Raw genomic sequence first — 16,264 nt, forward strand, 5'->3', positions numbered from 1 at the left:
GAATACACAGAAAGACTACTATTTGAACCATAAAGTTCCACTCAATAACATTGGATTACAGAATTTTAAGCTTACTACACTATGTCATCAAAGCTGACAGGTACTTCAAAGGGGGATATACATGCATGAAACTTATGCCTCTGTGCAACATAAACTCATCTGTAATAGCTTCTACTAAACACAGAAAAGTAACAATTTGATTTCACATAAAAATAGAATCAATTATGAAAATGGATTTTCAAAAAAGAAAAAGATAAAAAATCTTTGAATTTGGGAAGCACAGCTAATCTCCTTTAGTCCACTGATGAGGAATTCTAGAATGAAAGTCAAACTAATCCGAGTGTGGTCTACACTAATATCTTAGCACTCAGGAAGGGGAGGATGGAGTGTCAGGAGGTGAGATGCTAGTCCCAGGTACTCAGGAAAACCCCGGCCTCACTGCACTGGAAGGGAGGGAGGGAGAGAAGGAAGAGGGGGAGGAAGTAGAGAGAGGTAATGTGAGTAGAGAGAGGTAATGTGTCAATGATTGATAGATAGATAGATAGATAGAGTGTATGTTATCTCTCCCAAATAAATGGTAAACTCCATCTACTGTACTAAGAAAACAAGTCAAAATAAAAACCTAATTTATAACAATGTTGCACTTACACTTTCTTAAGATCTTCTATTAGAGACACAAAAGAAACCTAGAAACACACAAAAAATGCATTATTTAGTACTTTTTAAAATTGTGAGACAGAAATACATAATCCCTAAAACTGTTAGGATACAAATCAAAAATGAAAAAGTAAACCGAGAAATTCTTACTTAAGTTTTTTAATGTCATAATGGTGAAAAGGAGTAACATTTTGGAAATAAGCAGATGAGACTACCTATAAGTACAGCCCAAAAGAATAATTATTAGACAAATGCTCAAGTTACTTAGTTATTAATTCTAACCAGGGGAGAAATTACATCTAAGAAATTGCCTCATTTCACGTAGCCTTTTTTGCCATTGAGACTTAATGTGTATGTGTAGTCAAAACCTTTCATTACTGTATTTTTTAAAAAGAAAATGGCCAGCAAGATGTTATGCAAGGTGATACCTGACTGAGTCAATCCAACATCAATGTGGAAGTAGGAGGAAGAGTCACTCGGAAGACGTCCTGTGACATCCACAGGACGATTCATGGCACATGTGTGCCTTCACACATCATACATGCAGCAGCAACAACAGTAATACATTTTTAGAAATTTAAAAAATTGGTTCGTGCCCACCCAGGAACATCTTAGCCTGGGGCTGGAGAGATGGCTTGGTGGTGAAGAGCACTCGCCGTTCTTCCAAAGGACTCAGGTTCAGTTCCCAGCACCTACATGGTAGCTCACAACTAACTGCAACGTTAGTTCCAGGGGACTTGACAGCCTCACACCATCATATATGAAAGCAAAACACTAATGTACATACACGTACATACATAAACAAAAACAAATTAAAAAGAGTATACTCTTGGGCTAGAGAGATGGCTCAGCAGTTAAGAGCACTGATGCTTTTTCAGAGGACTTAGGTTCAGTATCCAGCACCCACATAACAACTCACAACCATCTTAAAATCCAGAGCCAGGGAATTTGATGCTCAATTCTGGCTTCTGTGGGTACTGTATGTATAAATGATGCACAGCATATATGCAGGCAAAACACTCATATATAAAAAATATAAATAAACTTAAGTAGATAAGAAAAACAAAAAGAAAGAAATTTTATTTGGAGTAGTTCACAGAAGGCTTATCTAGCATGCATATAGTTTTGAATAAATTGCAGCTACTCAAGCCAGTAATCATTCACTGGTTAAAAGTTTAATTGAAAGTTCAGCCTTGGTAAATGAATGGCTTGGGGGCCTCTGCCTCCTGTGGGACGTGTGTGGGACCAGCAGTACGCTACCTGATCGCTCTGCTTAGCCTTCAGCTCCTGGACCTCTCTCGTCAGGGTGGAGTTCTCTGATCTTATGGCCTTTTTTCAAAAAACACAGAAACACATGTTTTACTCCTGAAGCACTAGCCAGTTCCAATGAAGCTAGCCCACTCTCCCTCCTCTGCCCTTTTCCCTATAACCTTTATAACTAGTCAACCATTTTGTAATTCAATTATCACTATACATTTCAACTGAAATGCCGACACCGTCAAAGACACTGTCATTCCTCAGTTAAGCCACAAGTTATAAATTCAATTACAACTCTTCATTCACTTCGCAAAGGTCCACGTTCTCTTAGTGAAGGCGAGCAATGAGGCCACTGCTTACAGTCTGAGCATGGCTCCAGGAAGAGCGCACAGACTACAAACTGCAGACGGCATCTACCTGACCGGGGGCAGTGACACTAACATCCTCCTCACAGAGCCTTTCCAATGAACACCATTTAAGTTAAATGAAAACGCTTTAACTTAGAACGCCAGCCCCCAGCTGTGGAAACAATCCCATGAAGCCTTTCCAGGCTGACGGAGTGAGCACAAGGAGACAAGGAGAAAACGCCTTACAGTCAGTTCCTCCTCTCTGGTGGCCACCTGAATGAGGCCCGTCTCCAGCAATTCTTCAACAGTCCTTAACTTCTCATCTTTTTCTTGAATGCTGTAATTATAATTATAAAGTGTACATATGAATGACTCCGTCAAGGTAAATATCATTCCTAAGCATTTTACATGAGTCAACCCCTCTGTCCCTCATTCATTATGAAACTTTAATTCTGGAAAAATTTCTCGGGATCTCAATCATGGTGTTAAGGTGAACTCCTCAGCAGTAAGTAAATTTTGTACAGGGAATGTATGGACCGGCAGCAGCCTTGAACAAGTAAGTCACTATCAAATGACACCCACAAATATAATATAAAGTAACACTGGCTAATCCACAGCCCAGAAGTCTCTTGTCTATCAAGGACCAACAGTACTTTAAGGACCCAGATTATGCCGGGCAGTGGTGGCGCATGCCTGTAATCCCAGCACTCTGGGAGGCAGAGGCAGAGGCAGGTGGATTTTTGAGTTCGAGGCCAGCCTGGTCTACGGAGTGAGCTCCAGGACAGCCAGGGCTATACAGAGAAACCCTGTCTCGAAAAAACCAAAAAAAAAAAAAAAAAAGAACCCAGATTATTACTGTTACCAGTTCTGTTACCACACACTTGAGAGGAAAATATAAAAATATAAAATATTTTCACCAAAATATAAAAAATTTAACTCTTACCATTTTTCCATTTGTTCTACAACATCTTTATTAGGCTAAAAAGAAAAACATCAAGAAATGTTTAATTCTACCAAGTTTGCATAAGTTAAAAATTAGTTTAGAAAAAGAACTCTGTGGAAATAGTTTAGGATTCTAAATAGTTCCAAAATTTAGTCCTTACTTGAGAACTGCTTGCAGGCTTAATTTTTTTATTCAAAGAGGAGCAAAAAAGATCATGGACATACAGGCTACAAGAGGAAAATGGCACTAGCAAAATGGGCTTGCCCTCACCCCAATTCTTAACTTAAGGATAGCTGTAGTCGCCTAGAAGAAAGACAAGGAAGATTTCTTCAAATATACAAATTTTAAAACTTTAAGGCATGAAGTCACAAGAGGCTCTATCCTTTTTTCAATTGATTTTCTCCTACACTGAAGTCTAATATAAACACAATTGCATAAATCTTATTTATAGTCCAATGGATTTTGAACATGTAGACACCATAAGTCAGACCCAAGCAGAGACTATATTAAAAGTGCTAGTGTGCCGGGCGGTGGTGGTGCAAGTCTTTAATCCCAGCACTTGGGAGGCAGAGGCAGGCAGATTTCTGAGTTCAAGGCCAAACTGGTCTACAGAGTGAGTTCCAGGACAGTCAGGGCTACACAGAGAAACCCTGTCTCAAAAAAACAAAAAATAAAAAAATAAAAAAAAGTACTAGTGCACTGCAGAAGCAGCACGAATACAGCTCCTAATAAAACTGTAAAACACAACATGATAACTGACTCCATGCCCTTGACTTTTGGTCCTAAAAATCACCTAACCTGTGTTCACATACAAGAATCACCAGGGTTACTGTGCACTGGAAGCAAAGATTTCACTCTCAGCATTCTCAGACCTTTAGACAACTCAGTATTCTAGGTGTGGGGTCTTCTGGCCACACCTCATGAACCAATTTCCTATTCCTGTTCTTTTCTGATTTTTTTCTTACCCTATCTCATTATAATCATTTTTCAAAAATAAAACTAAATGCTCCCATTGCCAAATCTGAGTCTTAGGAGTCCACCTCCTCTACGTGTCGGAATCAGTCCTTCCTTCGCTTCAACGTGTACAACCAGCCCTCCGTTTCACTCATCTCACACATCATAGTGCTCTAAACTCTCTGTCTGTAGATCATAAGGACTGCTCTGTGCATTGCGCAGAAGAGTACCCCGAGGATAGAGGAAAACTATCCCATCATAAAAAAGGAGAGAAGAAATTCTCAAAATGTATTTCTTCAATCTGGTAGTATACAAACAACTCATATAGAACTTGCTGTTTATAAACTTAAAACTCTCATGGAGTCAGTTTTTAATCAGTATGTGCTTCAATGAATCCCATCTCAAGAGACACTATGAAGTCCAGCTTGCTAGTACCATAATTACTTAGTTGTCCTGAGCTCTCCACTTGATTCTATCTGCTTCTCTGACTCCTAAATTCTGTTGCATCGCTGTTACCACTGTGACTTTTCTCAAATGTAAAGTTTTGTCCACTCTTACAATCCTCCTTAGTGTTAGATCATCACAAGCTTTATACAACATACAAAAGCTTCCTAGTCAGACCCCAGTAAATCTTTCACTAGTCCCTACTCCCTATTCTTTGCACTTACACAATATCTTAAAATGTTGAGAATGTCAATTCTGTGGCACACCACCAAGCAACAAGTTTTTCCTCTCAGCCTGGACTGCCCTTCACTATTTGGCAAATTGTTGGGCAAGTTGTCCTCTGTGTCACCTTTCTAACTCTTCAAACAAAATCTACCTGTAAATGTACACACAGTTCAGAAATTTAAATCATCACACTTTTCTGTCTGTCCCACATAAATCAAGTCTCATTTACCTTCAGAGCCTCAGCAAAGAAGTAAATGCCTAATGTATACTCAACAAACACCCTGACTCAATTTCCTTTGCTGGTCATGTTTAGTTAAGTACTCTGGTTCTTCGACTCAAATACTAACCAACGTTTTCACTTTACTATATTTTACCAACATAACCCAATCCTATTACTTCTTCCAGGATGATGAACCTAAATTGTCCTAAGTCACTATGATCAGGAAGAGGTATTAGGCAAAGAGAAGCCATTTCCCCACAGTTTTGATTGAGTAGCCCTGATGATAGACTCTTCAAAGTCTACTGGAGCAAAGAGAAAGGCATCCTGCAGCTCGGCTGCCGGCAGCCACGGCCAGCTGCCATGTGGTTTACGCTGATAAGCCTACTAGTCTTACTAAGGGCACTATCTAGTGAGCATCACACCTGCACACACACGGTCGTGTTCCCTTTACCTGGTGTCTAAGGGCAGTCTCATATCTGAGGACTCAGGCCTTTCTTGGTACACCTGAACAAACAACAACATGGCAACATTACCAGTCTCGGCTTCAGTAAGTTCAACCTTTTCCTCCTTAATAAAACCATCTGGCAAGAGAGCTGAAATTTTTACATCACAAACCTCTTGTCTCTCTAACTGTCATTTGGAATTCTAACTGCTATATAGGGAAAAGAAGGTTAAAGAAAGTTGGAAATAAAAAGCTTAGGTATACTGACTTATTTCTTATTTCACTATCAATAACAATAAAAAGTAACTACGGAACAAGCAAATGTCTCGAAAAACCAAAAAAAGAAAAAAAGAAAAAAAAAGACAAGAAAGTTGAGTAACAAAGACAAAAAGAATTTTTTCAAAAATGATTCTTTCCACAAGTGTGATTGGAAATCTTATGTAAACTAATAGAGAAGCACATCTTAAAGCACCACGGGCTCTCGCAGGAAAACATTAGGCTGGTGGTTTAACAGCTACATAAGCTGTTGAAAAACTTCAGTTTGGCAGAAAACAAGTTTATGAAGTTGTTTCCATTTATTTTATATTGACACACACACACACACACAAATGCATATACAAACACATACACACTTATTAAAATGTTAAATATATTTGACAAATATAAGCAAAAACATTTCATTTTTTTCCTTATTTATATTTTATTTGAAGACTCTGTAAGCTAAAAGGGGGTTTTAAAGATTCAAAATTTTGGGTTGGAGAGATGGCTCACTGGCCAAGAGCACTGGCTGCTCTTCCAGAGGTCCTGAGTTCAATTCTCAGCAACCACATGGTAGGTCACAAGCATCTGTAATGGGATCTGATGCCCTCTTCTGGTGTGTCTGAAGACAGTTACAGTGTACTCATAAATAAGAAAATCTTTAAAAAAATAAGATTCAAAATTTTTAGTCATTAAGATGACTCAGTGGGTAAAGGTGCTACTACGCCTGACGACCTGAGTTTAGACCACAGAAACAACATAGTGAAAGGAGGGAACCCATACCAACACACAGACACAGAGACCCAACACACAGACACAGAGACCCAACACACAGACACACACACACACACACACACACACACACACACGCGCACGCATGCACGCGCCCAGACATGCACACACAGAGACACAAACACATAGATACACATACACACAGACATACACACAGAGACACAAACACACATGCATGTGTCCCCCCTCTCATAGACACACACACAAACTCATACACAATATCTCTCTCACACACTCACCCCTATGTAAATTAATAATTTTTTTTTATAAAATAGAATGAAATATTCAGATTTTCTTTTCAAATACAAGCATCTCCAAAGCTTAAAAACAGTTAAAACATTTTTCTTCTTTAGAGGACCCTTACTTTTTTTGTTGTTGTTGTTTTCTCTGTGTAGCCCTGGCTGTCCTGGAACTCTGTAGACCAGGCTGGCCTCGAACTCAGAAATCTGCCTGCCTCTGCCTCCCAAGTGCTGAGATTATAGGCATGCACCACCACTGCTCGGCAGACCCTTACATTTTTAGAGATCTGTTTTATGTATATAGGGCTAACATTAAAATTTATTTTAAAGTCTATATATTGAAATCTTTGATAATTAATACATAAAAATTGTATGCTATTTCTCCAGGGAAGGATAAATAGACACAGAAAAAACTATCACACTTATTCTAATCTAACCTAACCCACCAGGGTATGTGTCTAGAGTAACATCATTTTTTAACAGTAAAAATTAACGGTGGACTGGAAAGATTGCTCAGCAGTTAAGAGCACTGACCACTCACTCTTCCAGAGGTCCTGAGTTCAATTCCCAGCAACCACATTGTAATGGGATCCAATGCCACCTACTGGTGTGTCTAAAGACAGCGACAGAGTACTCATATACATAAATAAATAAATCTTAAAAAAATAAATAAATAAAAACACTGCCAGCGAAACTACAGCTGAAGACTACAACAGACACACACTGAAGACTACAACAGACACTCACTGAAGACTACAACAGACACACACTGAAGACTACAACAGACACTCACTGAAGACTACAACAGACACTCACTGAAGACTACAACAGACACACACTGAAGACTACAACAGACACACACTGAAGACTACAACAGACACTCACTGAAGACTACAATAGACACTCACTGAAGACTACAACAGACACTCACTGAAGACTACAACAGACACTCACTGAAGACTACAACAGACACTCACTGAAGACTACAACAGACACTCACTGAAGACTACAACAGACACTCACTGAAGACTACAACAGACACTCACTGAAGACTACAACAGACGCTCACTGAAGACTACAACAGACACTCACTGAAGACTACAACAGACACTCACTGAAGACTACAACAGACACACACTGAAGACTACAACAGACACACACTGAAGACTACAACAGACGCACACTGAAGACTACAACAGACACTCACTGAAGACTACAACAGACACTCACTGAAGACTACAACAGACACTCACTGAAGACTACAACAGACACTCACTGAAGACTACAACAGACACTCACTGAAGACTACAACAGACACTCACTGAAGACTACAACAGACACTCACTGAAGACTACAACAGACGCTCACTGAAGACTACAACAGACGCTCACTGAAGACTACAACAGACACTCACTGAAGACTACAACAGACACTCACTGAAGACTACAACAGACACTCACTGAAGACTACAACAGACGCTCACTGAAGACTACAACAGATACACACTGAAGACTACAACAGACACACACTGAAGACTACAACAGACACACACTGAAGACTACAACAGACACTCACTGAAGACTACAACAGACACACACTGAAGACTACAACAGACACACACTGAAGACTACAACAGACACACACTGAAGACTACAACAGACACACACTGAAGACTACAACAGACACACACTGAAGACTACAACAGACACTCACTGAAGACTACAACAGACACTCACTGAAGACTACAACAGACACTCACTGAAGACTACAACAGACGCACACTGAAGACTACAACAGACACACACTGAAGACTACAACAGACACTCAGGCTTCAAACACAGTCATTGCTTGGTTCCAATAATTTCTGGAGTACTTTATCATTCATAATCTATAATATAACAAATGAGAATATTTATAGTTTTCAATGCTACTTTACACATATACAAAGTAATAAAAATTATACACAACATTGCATTTCAGAGAAGGGAAGGAAAATGTGATTTGACAAACTGATGTTAACAAATACTTACACCAATAATATACTTCCTTAATTGTAAAAGTATCTCTAAAGGATGTGCTATAATTTCCAATAAATTTTCCAAAACCTTACTACAAGGGAAACATGCAAAGCATGTTTATATTCTACTGGAACATGCAATAGCAAGTGTTTCTAGAGTACTTTGTTTTAAACATTCTTCCATTTATTTACTTATTCATTGAGAGAGCTTGTGTGATTACGCACATGCGAGTGCACATGGATATCAGAAAACAGGTGTGGGGTGTTCCTCTCCTTCCATTATGTGGTTCTAGGGATTGGTGGAAATAACCTTACTGGAGCCATCTGGCCAGCGCCTAGAGCTCTTTCTAACAGTGGGACTTGAAGGGTTTATGTGAGAAAATGTGAAGGCAACAATGGAAGCTACAGACAGAAGATGCAACTAACACTGCTTATGAAGACGTGCCATTCAAGGCTGCTACAGTTTTACTGGTGTGTATCTGTATATGTGTATATATGCGATATGTTCATTATCGCATATATGTGATATATATATATATACACACACACACATAATCATTATATGATACACACAATTAGAATATACATATATATTCTTTAAAAGAAACTATTTCTATGTAATCTATGTGCAAAGCACAATATACTCAAATTTTGCCATTCAAATCTAGAAATCCTTACATACAACCCTGGTGTGAGAGACTGAGCAGGAGGGGGAGACCAGTGCTGAGGGACTCCTAAGTTTCAAACCCAGTCTTCTTAAAATCCCTGTAAGGGTAAGGCTCCAAGAACAGAATATTTTTTCCTTTCCTTCTTTTCTACAAAATGCTTATGAAAAGATTAACATGTCTTTCTTCGCAGAGTCCCAAAATGTTAATTTTGAAAGAAAACTCTGAAGCATAAACTGAACAGGGCAGTCAAAAGGCGCCCCACTGTAAGTACACTCTCAGTCAGCCGGGTTCTGCCCAGGCCATCCCACACTCGGGGCTGTGTCCACACTACCCACGGAACCTCACCTGCTGAGAAACAACAGTCTGCAGCTTCTGAACTTCCAATTGTAATGCTTTATTCTGGTCATTCAGAATCTGGAAGAAAAAAGCCCAATTTACTATTTTTTCAGAAGGAAAAAGGCAATAATGCAATCATTTGAATTGATTTTTGAACAAAGTAAACCCACACTGTCGCTTCAGGTGTTGATAAGAGACTGAACATACAGACCTAGAAGTTCCTTCCATATGGGCATAGAAATTCAGAGTTCAATGGACAGTGATTAATTAACACTGCAGCAACAGTGAAGACAGCAAAAATAGTCACAAATGTAAAAAACTCATTTAAAAAAAGGCCAAGGAACCAGGCATGGTGGCACACGCCTATAATCCCAGCACTTGGGAGGCAGAGGTAGGCAGATTTCTGAGTTTGAGGCCAGCCTGGTCTACAGAGTGAGTTCCAGGACAGTCAGGGCTACACAGAAAAACCCGGTCTCAAAAAAACCAAACCCAAAAAAAAAAAAAACAAAAACAAAAACAAAGCCAAGGAATGCTTGGGGGAAAATCAATTTCAAACATTTAATTTAAGATCAGATAAAGTACATTTAGGCAAAAAAATCTAGTAAAAATTCACTATTCACATAAGACATCAAATAAACTAGGGAAATAATACAAATGATTATATTAAAAACAGCAACAACAACAACAACAACAACAACAACAAAAAAAAAAGCAGGGCTGGAGAGATGGCTCAGCAGTTAAGAGCACTGACTGCTCTTCCAGAGATCCTGAATTCAATTCCCAGCAACAACATGGTGGCTCACAACCATCTGTAATGGGATCTGACCCCCTCTTCTGGAGGGTCTGAAGACAGCTACAGTGTAAGCACATTAAGCATCATGGTAATTAACCATAATTAACCGTAGTGAAGCTGTTGTGGAAGGCGGCGCTCCTGCGCTTACTCACACACCCTGAATTCTTCCATTTTGCTGGTGATTTCATGCTGCAGCTGCTCTTCAAGCAGTCTTATTCTATCATCCTTTAGGTGAATGCTGCAAGAAGAGGACCAGTTAAAACCAGTTCATTCAGTCAAGGTTTTCAGAGCTATCTGCACAAGCCTCAGCTGGGAGCATCACTGCACATAAACATACATGCACTGTCTGCACAAGTACATTACTTACCTCTTCTGCATCTTCTCCACCTCATGTGCAGCGGCAGCCTGTATTCAGAATAAAATAAGAATTGTATCATCTTAGGAAACCATCTATTCACTTACTCATATAAAAACTTGTATTTCCATACATCTGGATTAAAACTATAACAAACTGTGGTATTCTGTGTTTTATTGTCCATTATTTAAATATTTTACATATTACATTACATATTATATTTTACAATTTTTTACATATTAAATGTAAAAATCCAAAATGGGTTAATACACTGTGACTGTTTTAACAATCTCCTCTATCTCAGAAATGATTGAGTCACTGTACCATACATTAATTCCAGTATGGATCAGTGACATCTAAGTGGTCTGTGTATATACTCTCAGTTACAACACACAGCCAAACATAAGTAACCAGTATAGACACAGTATTTACAAACAGAAAACTGGGGTTCACAGACTCAAAAAAAAAAAAAAAAAAAACCAAGACAAGGCACATCAAACTTCTTCACAGATAAGTAAGCAAAAGTAACTTAGTTACCTGCTCATTAGCCAGGGCCTGCAATTTCTGCACTTCAGCTTTTAATAAGAAATTCATATTCTGTACATCCTAGAGAAAGAAAAAAAGTAAACAGGATTAAAAATATTTCATAAAATTCAAATTGAACTTGGGGCAAGGTATCTGTTCTGCTTAAAGAGTTAAGTAAAGGACTCAAATATAAATTTCCTAAATCAAAAAAAAAATCAATTTCTCTTATTTGACAAATTTCTGAAATTGTTATGGAATGCATTATGAGAGTTGAACTCTTCTGGGTTTTCCTTTTAGAGCATAAGAAGTGTCCTTCTTTATACTTTACAAAAGAGAAAGCGCTTTCCACAAGTTCTAGAGTGTTTTCCATCCTTCATACAAATATATGTGACTCTAATCTTCAGGGTACTCCAACCTCCTGTAACCACTGCAGTCCTGTAACCACCGTAGCACGTGGGGGAGCACTGTACCTTCAGCTCCTCCTCCTTGCTTGCCAAGTGATCCTGTTCACTTGCTAAGGAATCTTCAGTCTGCTTTAGCTGTTTGTCTTTTTCTGCAATCCTTCAAGAAAATACATTTGTGTTTTTAGTAAGCATTTACAAACAACAGAATTTAAAAGTCTTACATGGAAAGGACTTAACTTTCCATGTAAGTTAAATCTTAACTAAACAACTTTCTCATATAACCCATACTTTCTCTTTCTAGAGTCATTATTTTAGTATACTAGTATACTAGTAAGTATTCTAAGTCATGATACTAGTAAGTATCATAAGTTATGATGCCCCCAGAGAGAGAGAGAGAGAGAGAGAGAGAGAGAAAACTTGCAAGTTTGCACCCTCCTTCCTGCCTGAGAGACCAGGGGATAGTACTTAAGTCAATCAGGCATGACAATGAGAGCCTTTCTTTCCTACTAAAGCATTTCTCCACCCCAAAATATCCCCTACTTTATTGCAGGATGGTGGCTCACACCTGTACTCAGGAGGCAAAGGCAGAAGCTCACTACAAATTCAAGGCCAGTCTAGGCTACAGAATGAGGCCTCAAATCATAGATATACAGAAGGAAAGACAGACAGACAGGCAGACAAAGAGACAGACAGGCAGATCCATTATTTAAAACTTAAGTCAAAGAAGTTAATTTACATTGAAAAGTCTGGTATCAAAACCAGATTATCAGTCGTCTGCACACAACTGACGCACATCTGTCTAATATGTAACTGCAAATTTACTTTGAGTGTAAGGCCTACTACGACAGGGCTAGACACAGAAGAGCCATAAGCACAAAGAGGCGCTAATTTCCTTCCACTACTCTGAAAACACAATTGCCTCTTCTACATAATTACCAATATCCCAAGTGAAGGAAAGTTAGGCAGCTCTATCATAACAACAACGAAAAACGAAGTATAAAGTTTGAGGACTAAACAGACACAGGTTAGAAGAAAAGATCAAAATAGAGTTTAGGGTAATTTTCCAAACAGGTAAAGAATGAAACTAATTTTGTATTTTATCAACCAGGTATCTGTTAGTGGTTATCAATTATAAGAGAAGTGTGGAATGGCAAGCTTACACTTTATGTAATTCTTCTGCTAGAACTGAAGCGGAGGTCTGAGAAAGAAAAACATTATCAACATAAGAGCATTTGAGAAAAAGCTTAAAAGCTGTACAATAATCACAACAGAGTTTATAAAGAGAGAGAAATTAACATATAAAGTTGTTACAGACATATCTGGCCTATGGTGTAGCTATCATTCTGAAAGCATGTCTGATCACCAACAGCCACTATTAAGGAATTACACATCACATCACAGAATAATGACAATCGACAGGTACATATGGGGCAGGGCCAACCACAAAGGCCATCTCTACCCCTGTGCATCTCTTCCTCAGCAAAGTTATCTGACAGGACGCCCTTCACGATCAAACAGTTGAGGAGAAAGCCAGTGCTGTCTTTCCACTCTACGGTTCTCAGGGCGCCCAGGTCAGGCACTCTGGCAGGCTGGAACACTACTCAGCTGACAGAGATCCCAAGCCAAGTGGGGTTGGGAACTCACGAACATACAGCTCCATTCTGCTAAACTAGATGGTTCTTCCCCAGCTAATTTTAAAGAATCATCTCTACAAAAAAGCAATTAGGAAAAACCATTTATGTGCACAAAGCTTTGAATGTTTGAACTGTAAAATTCACTTTTAATGTTAAAATCACTTTTTCCTTAAAAGCCAAACTCTTTCTTTTTTAAAAATTTTTTGTTTGGAATATGTTTAAGCATTGGGGGACATGAGCATGTTGACATGACTGCAGTGACGGAGGAGGCCATTAGATTCCCTGGAGTGGTGTGACAGGCAGTTGTGAATCACCTGGCACAGGTGCTAGGACCAGCAGCAGGCACATGCAACTGCTGAGTCAGCTCAGCAGTCCAAGAGTTAAATTTCTAATACTTGTTGCTACAAATAATATTTATAATTTTAACATTCAACAGAAATTGAAATTTATAGTATATGTATTTGTGGAAACTTTCACATTTTTCTGAATGTTCTATTGTTTATATTCCAAAGCCTATCAATAATCAGTCAATCAATCAATCAAAGGGCAATGATATCAATGTTTGCCATTAACTTCAAATTGAGTCTTCTGCAAATACTATGCATGTGTGGGATTCCTGAGCAAAGCAGTGCTGCGTGCAGTGCATCAATCACTACATCAGCCCTAGTCTACACACAGCTGGAAAGCTATGACTAATAGTAACCAATTAAAAAGCACCATTACCTGAGCTGCTATCTGGGAATGGAACTGTTGAATCTGAGCTTTCAAAGCCTCATTTTGTTCCAAAATATCCTTTCATCAACAGCAAACGAAAAGAGAGGACAAAGGTATCATTAATAAATATCCAAGTATACATGAACAAAGATTTACATATTCTTGATATCTTTAAAGTACCTTTATTTAAAGCAGTTAAGCATTCTATTTTGAGCTCATTTACAAGGCAGACATCGAGGCTGTTTTACTGTCCTGATCCTATCACAAAAAGTGCTAAGGAAGTGGAGGAGTTCATCTTTAACACATGCTCAAATATTAAATGTTAATTACTTATCACCATTACAAATTAGGACATAAAGGCTGGAGAGATGGCTCAGTGGTTAAAAGCACTAACTGCTCTTCCAGAGGTCCTGAGTTCAAGTCCCAGCAACCACATGGTAGCTCACAACCAACTGTAATGGGATCTGATGCCTTTTTCTGGTGCATCTGAAGACAGCTACTCATATAAATAAAATAAATAAATCCAAGAAAAAGAAAGAAAGCGAGAGAGAGAGAGAGAGAGAGAGAGAGAGAGAGAGAGAGAGAGAGAAAGAGAAAGGAAGGAAGGAAGGAAAAGAAAGAAAAGAAAGACAGAAAGACAGAAAGAAAGAGAAAAGAAAAGAAAAGAAAAGAAAAGAAAAGGGAAAGGCAAAGGGAGAGGGAAAAGAGGGAAAAGAGGGAAAAGAGGGAAAAGAGGGAAAAGAGGGAAAAGAGGGAAAAGAGGGAAAAGAGGGAAAAGAGGGAAAAGAGGGAAAAGAGGGAAAAGAGGGAAAAGAGGGAAAAGAGGGAAAAGAGGGAAAAGAGGGAAAAGAGGGAAAAGAGGGAAAAGAGGGAAAAGAGGGAAAAGAGGGAAAAGAGGGAAAAGGGAAAAGAGGGAAAAGAGGGAAAAGAGGGAAAAGAGGGAAAAGAGGGAAAAGAGGGAAAAAGGGAAAGGGAAAGGAAAGGAAAGAAGAGAGAAAAGAAAAGAATGAAAGAATGAATTAGGACACACCACACTTTACTTATCCTATTTTCTTTTTCTTAATGATTTGAACACTTTGGATCAGTTTTGAATTTTTCTTTAGTTATAATTTCTGAATTAAATTATAATTAGACCATTCCCCCAACCTCTCCAATGGCTCATCTCCCTCCGTCTCAAACGCATGACTTAATTACTTTGTAGGGCATGTAATCACATAGATAGAATCCCTTATTCTTAAAGAAAGGAAAGCAGGCACCTGCACTTGGCCTTGCAGTGACTCCTCCTTGCTCGCCCTCTTCTGCTCTGACTCCAGTAACTGCATCAGCCTTTGCTCCAGCTGCTGCTTCGATACCAGCGTGTCTGTGAGCTTACTGTGGAGACTCTGCACTTCATTTTCTTTGGCCACAAATTTACTCTGTAAGTCTGGATGACACAAAAATACTACAGCTTACAACATGGCTCTTCTTCCGCCCGACTGTCTCTCAGTGTACGCACGGCCCTCTCTGGAACACTTGCACAGACCTGCTGTCCCCTTCGGCATCCTCAGCGGCTCACCCTCTGGGCAGCGCCCACCACTTGTGTAATTCCAGAGTGACCTCTTCTGCATCAGAGTCGGTGCTGTCTCTATACCCAGAGCAGTGCCCGAGGCTGGGCGCACTACTGCATACTCAACAAGCATTTACCAAATGGGAGATAAGAGTCTTTAAATGGTTCTACCATTTCCTGAAAGCACTCTTTATTTCCTTAAAGATTCCTTAATAATTATGTTAACAAATTCCATGAAAATTCCTTGAACTCTGCTACACATAGAGATGCCAAGTAAATCTATTTCTAAAAGCTGACATTTAAAGTATTAAGTAATTTGAAATGAAGAATAACTTTTTTTGTTTCCTTTCTTCTTTCCTATACAGGTAACCCCCACATACACACACATACACACACCAAAAAGAAAAATCAGAAAAAGTATATATATATATATATATATATATATATAAACTCAAAATCGCAATAAATGAAGACAATGTGAATTTAATGATAAC

General features: G+C 38.8%; 1 protein-coding gene across 24 annotated transcripts in view; it reads right to left on the reverse strand.

Annotated features, from left to right (window-relative positions):
• Positions 1-16,264, reverse strand: part of Ktn1 (kinectin 1) — an 85,587-nt gene that overhangs the window by 33,780 nt on the left and 35,543 nt on the right. For all 24 annotated transcript variants that reach the window (XM_052191648.1, XM_052191668.1, XM_052191672.1 and 21 more), the window contains exons 11-22: positions 15,481-15,647; positions 14,234-14,302; positions 13,037-13,074; positions 11,943-12,033; positions 11,485-11,553; positions 10,960-10,997; positions 10,749-10,830; positions 9,809-9,877; positions 3,205-3,239; positions 2,508-2,598; positions 1,918-1,986; positions 649-686 (exon numbers count right to left, since the gene is read on the reverse strand). In XM_052191648.1, the coding sequence (XP_052047608.1) occupies positions 649-686; positions 1,918-1,986; positions 2,508-2,598; positions 3,205-3,239; positions 9,809-9,877; positions 10,749-10,830; positions 10,960-10,997; positions 11,485-11,553; positions 11,943-12,033; positions 13,037-13,074; positions 14,234-14,302; positions 15,481-15,647 (856 nt within the window). The remainder of the gene's footprint in view (positions 1-648; positions 687-1,917; positions 1,987-2,507; positions 2,599-3,204; positions 3,240-9,808; positions 9,878-10,748; positions 10,831-10,959; positions 10,998-11,484; positions 11,554-11,942; positions 12,034-13,036; positions 13,075-14,233; positions 14,303-15,480; positions 15,648-16,264) is intronic.

Source organism: Apodemus sylvaticus, chromosome 8, assembly GCF_947179515.1.
Source record: "Apodemus sylvaticus chromosome 8, mApoSyl1.1, whole genome shotgun sequence".
NCBI lineage: Eukaryota > Metazoa > Chordata > Mammalia > Rodentia > Muridae > Apodemus > Apodemus sylvaticus.